The 4,318-nt window shown below is 60.7% G+C and overlaps 1 protein-coding gene across 1 annotated transcript in view; it reads right to left on the bottom strand.

Annotated features, from left to right (window-relative positions):
- The window catches only part of Cacna1c (calcium channel, voltage-dependent, L type, alpha 1C subunit), a 107,687-nt gene that overhangs the window by 29,669 nt on the left and 73,700 nt on the right, over positions 1-4,318 (bottom strand). The window contains exon 26 of the mRNA XM_013023621.1: positions 1,041-1,124. Coding sequence (XP_012879075.1) covers positions 1,041-1,124 — 84 coding nt within the window. The remainder of the gene's footprint in view (positions 1-1,040; positions 1,125-4,318) is intronic.

Below are 4,318 nucleotides of genomic sequence, written 5' to 3'. Positions count from 1 at the left end.
GTGGGGGGGGTGTGGGGAGACGGGGTTGTAAGAGCCCCAGGGCCGCCTGGAAGCCGCAGACCAGCCCTCGTCAACTCTCTAGAGTCTCCAGAGCCCCCAGGGCGGCAGCCCCTATACAGAGAGCCATGCAGGCCGAGGGCACGGGAGGGGGAGAAGGTGGGAAAACCAGCACTGAGGAGGAGAGAGCCAGTCCCAATGTGAGCCACAGCCACGGAAAATTCCAACAAAGCAGTGAGAAAAGGCGTCATCAGAACCCAGGTACACCACAAGGACAACACCCAAAAGAACAAGAGACAGAAATCAAAAAAGAAGGAGGTGGGGGTGGTGGGGGTGGAGGAGGAGATCAAAAAACAAAGGACAGATGGACGGACGGACGGGAGGGGCGGGAAAGACAGCCGGGCCACAGACGCCGAGTACTTACGTGCACTTCGGTGATTGCTATATCAACAATGCTACCCACAACAATCAAGGCGTCAAATGTATTCCATGCATCACAGAAATAGTGCTGCATGAGCCAGGGAAGCCAGGAGGAGAGAGAGGAGGGCAGGGCAGGAGGGAAAGAAAAAAAAAAAAACAACAAAACAGCAGGGAGAGGGGAATGAAGACAAAACAAGGCATGAAAGAGAGGAGAGAAGAGAAAAAAAATGAGAAGAAAGAGGTTACGAGGCATTTCAAACACTCTTACCACTCTACACAACTCTTGGCGGCTCAAACCTGGACAACCTGGTTTTCGCGGGGCGAAGAGGCCTGACAAAAGCGGGGTTAGTTCCGGGGGGGGGGGCGCCGGAGGCCGCCTGCTCCCTCCGCTCCGGCCCAGCACAGCCGGGCGCAGCTGGCACAATCGGAAAAAAAAAGGAGGACAAACTCCCACAAGGCGACGGTGGGCTCAATAAAAAGTGTGACTGGAGGCGGGTAAAAACAGGAAATTAAAAACAACGAGGACAGCAAAGGACAACACAAAAGGAGGCAGAGAGAGAGGGGGGACACGGCGGAGGAGGAGCAGGCGGGAGGGGCTTCCCTGGGGCTGGAGTAATACTCACGTTAATCTCACTGAGAATGACATCAATTATGCTCCCAATCACGATGAGGAAGTCAAAGACATTCCAGGGATCACTAAAGTAACCCTACATGAAGCGGGGAGGGGCAGGCAGGGCGGGGATTAAAAAGGAGTATTAGACAGACAAGAACAGAGCAGCAACATCACCACCAGAATCATTGTCCTGGCCTCGAGGGTGCGTGTGTGTGGGGTGGTGGTGGGGGGGTCGGGTCTCTGCTGGAAAGTTCCGGAGGGTTCCCCCCCCTGCTCCGGCCGGGAGCCCCGATGGAGGGCGCAGGGTGGCGGGGACAGGTTGAGAGGGCCCCATCCTGGCTGGCACGGTCTCCGTCCGGCAGGTCCATTCTGCCTCTCACCATCCTGGGCACTGGGCCGAGCCGGCCACGGGTGTGTGTGTGTGTGTGTGTGTGTGTGTATCAGGACCTGGCCAGCCTGTTGGGAGGGAGGGGTGGGGTGGGGAGAGGGTCCTGGGGTGGATACCGGAACCGACGTGGGTGACGGGCCACCCGAAGTGGGAAAAGCTACCCGAGACAGCAGCAGAGCCGGCGGGCGGATCTGTACGTGGAAGGGGTCGCCCGGTCCGACGGACAGGGGGCTTCTTTGCTCTGTGTCGTATTTAGAGGCACAGAGGCCAATCTTCACAAAAAGCTCTTTGGAGATTTTTGTGGTAAACCCCGGAACAGGCCGGGCCCAGTGCCCCGACCGTCATCCCTGGCTGGCTGTCCGGCCGCCGCCGGCCAGAGAGGTTCGTCTTCTTTAAGAAACGAACTGTGGTTCCCATGGCTTTCGAGGGAGTGTTCGGAGTGGGTGAGGCGAGGGGCAGCCTGAAGCCAGGGCTCTCTTGTTCACTTTCCAGAACTTTCTTTCTGACCGTGCTGGAGCCTTTGAGGCAGACAGGGAGTGTGTGTGTTGGGGGGTGGGTGGGGACTCCTCTCTCTAGTTAAGTCGCATGCTGTGTGTGAGAAGCCATTGACTTCCTCCCAGGTTCTCAGACATCGCCCACAGAGCAGGACAGAGCTGAACTTTGGGGGGTTCAGGTATGTGTGTGTGTGTGTGGGGGAGTCAGCGGGCTATGCGTTTCTGTGTGCTCTCTGGATGCGCATGCGATCTTTGTGGGTGGAGGGAGGGGAGAGAGGGTGAAGAAGAGAAGGGAGAGAAACGAGAAGGCCAGGGTCCTGCGCGCCAACCTAGAGAACGCGGCAACTCCATGTTATTGGGGGAGGGAGGGTGGGGGGGAGGGCAGGGCTCAGGGAGGGAGGGCGATCTTCCCCGTCCACCAGAGACCTGAAACGAGATGGAGAGCGTGGCCACGTCCGCACCGCCGCTGAGAGAGGAGAGAGGGGGAGGGAGGAAGAAAGGCAGAGCAGAGGCCACGCGTTGAGCGCCAGACGCACACAGTGTACGGGGGGGGGGGGGAGGCTGGGATGCGGAGGGGCTCCGTCCTCTCCCGGATCCGCACCTGGCTCTCCCCTGTCTGGCTCTCCCCTCTGTGTGTGTGCAGACAGACAGGGCCCGTCCCCCCCCCCCCATCTGCACGGCTACACTGGGTCCCGGCTGCCGGGCTGTGCTGCTGGAGCTGTTGATGGACGTCTCTGTCTTCCGCAGAGCCTCAGAGGCTACAGAAGCCAAACCCATCGGTTCCCCCGTGGCCGTGGGCTCCCACGGAGCCAGCCCCGAAAGGACCGGCCCGGCCGGAGGCAGGGGTGAGGAGGTGCGTCCGGGAGGGCAGGCAGGGTCCCCTCAAGCCTCGACCTTCCCCCCTCTCCGCTCCACCAGCCCCTCCTCCCGCCCTCTCCACACCCCACCCCACCCACAAAGCCCGCGGCCGCCATTTTGGTGAACAGTTTGTCCAAGGGAGACACCTGGCCGAGTCTTTGCATGGGCGGGTTTGAGAGGAGTCTCCACACCGGGAGCGTGAGCGCCGCGCGCTCTCTAACACACATCCCTCCCGTTTGATGGAAGCCATTGTTAACTGGGGGAAAGGAATACTCTTTTCTTTTATAAAATCAGTCTGATCCAAGGCCTGTCACCCTTCTTTTTGCAGATGACAGAGCTTCAAATGGGTGGTCAGGGCTGGGGAAAGGGCTCTCCGGAAGGTGGCAAACCAAACCTCGTACTGTCCAGTTCTGCAGAGCCACACAGGGTGGGGGACGGGGAATGAATGGGGCTCGCAGGGTGGAAGCCGTCCCCCCCTTGCCCAGTCCTACCGATCGGGGGGGGGTGGAATTCCTCCTCCAGATTCCCAGGCCTCTGAGACCAGGCCGGAGCGAGGGATGGTCTCTGCTCCCACCCAGAATGGAGACATCAGGCTGACAAACATGCCTCTGGCCAGGAATCCCCCCCCCCCCCGGGCACCGACTAGGGTGTCAGTAAATCCTATCAGGAAGGAAAAATGGCCGCAAGGATGCCTTCTACACGCACAAGAACCGTGCGCTGGTGGGAGGAAGTTAGGCCCCGAAGGAAATACTGGGACTCCTGTTTCTCCTCATTTCCCAACTTGCAAAGTGAACGGGCCTCCTCCACCGTCACGGGCTGCCACGTGACCGTGGATTATAACCTCCAAAACGATGAGCCAAAATGAACCTTGCCCCTCGTCAGGTTGGCTGGCCTGGTCACCCAGGCACCACATGGCAGAGTTGATTTGCTGCCCACGCTGCTCTGAGGATCACCCTCCCTACTCCCCCCGACCTCTTTTCAACGCGATGATTTCCCAAGACAGAAGACAGCGCACGGTCCTTCCTGTGTGTCCAGCCGGTGCCGGGGTGGTGGTGGGTGGGCTGGCGGTGCCCTGGGGCTGGAGGGGTGCAGCTCTGCCTCCGTCCCCGGGACAGAGACACAGATGGGGGCGCGGGGGGACGTGGGGGGGACTGCCGCGTCCTTCCCCAGTGTGAGCAATTTCCACATTCGGTAATTAAACGGAATCGCTGACACCGCCCTCCGCGCCCAGTGCTTTCTACCGAGTCCTGTCATTTGCTTTGATCACCGGTGGTAACTCCTGAAAGCAGTCAAGCAGCCTGGCAGGCAGGCAGGCAGGCAATCTGTCACAATGTTGGTCTCGGGGTACAGGGGGTACCGTGGGGTGGCCCCGCCTGTCCCCCCTCCTGACAGGCCGCCCCCCTCCACCGTGGGCACGCGGCAAACAAGCCATCATCGGGGGCGCCGGGTCACCAGTGAGCTGCCAGGAGACGGGGCTCGGCTTAGGGCTGCGCCTGGGCCGGCGGCCTCCAGGGGGCGCACTGGGCCCGCGGCAGGCTCGCGGAGGTG

Source organism: Dipodomys ordii, unplaced genomic scaffold, assembly GCF_000151885.1.
Source record: "Dipodomys ordii isolate 6190 unplaced genomic scaffold, Dord_2.0 Scaffold69, whole genome shotgun sequence".
NCBI lineage: Eukaryota > Metazoa > Chordata > Mammalia > Rodentia > Heteromyidae > Dipodomys > Dipodomys ordii.
The sequence above is the reverse complement of the archived record's forward strand: the minus strand, read 5'-3'. Positions and strand labels throughout refer to the sequence as shown.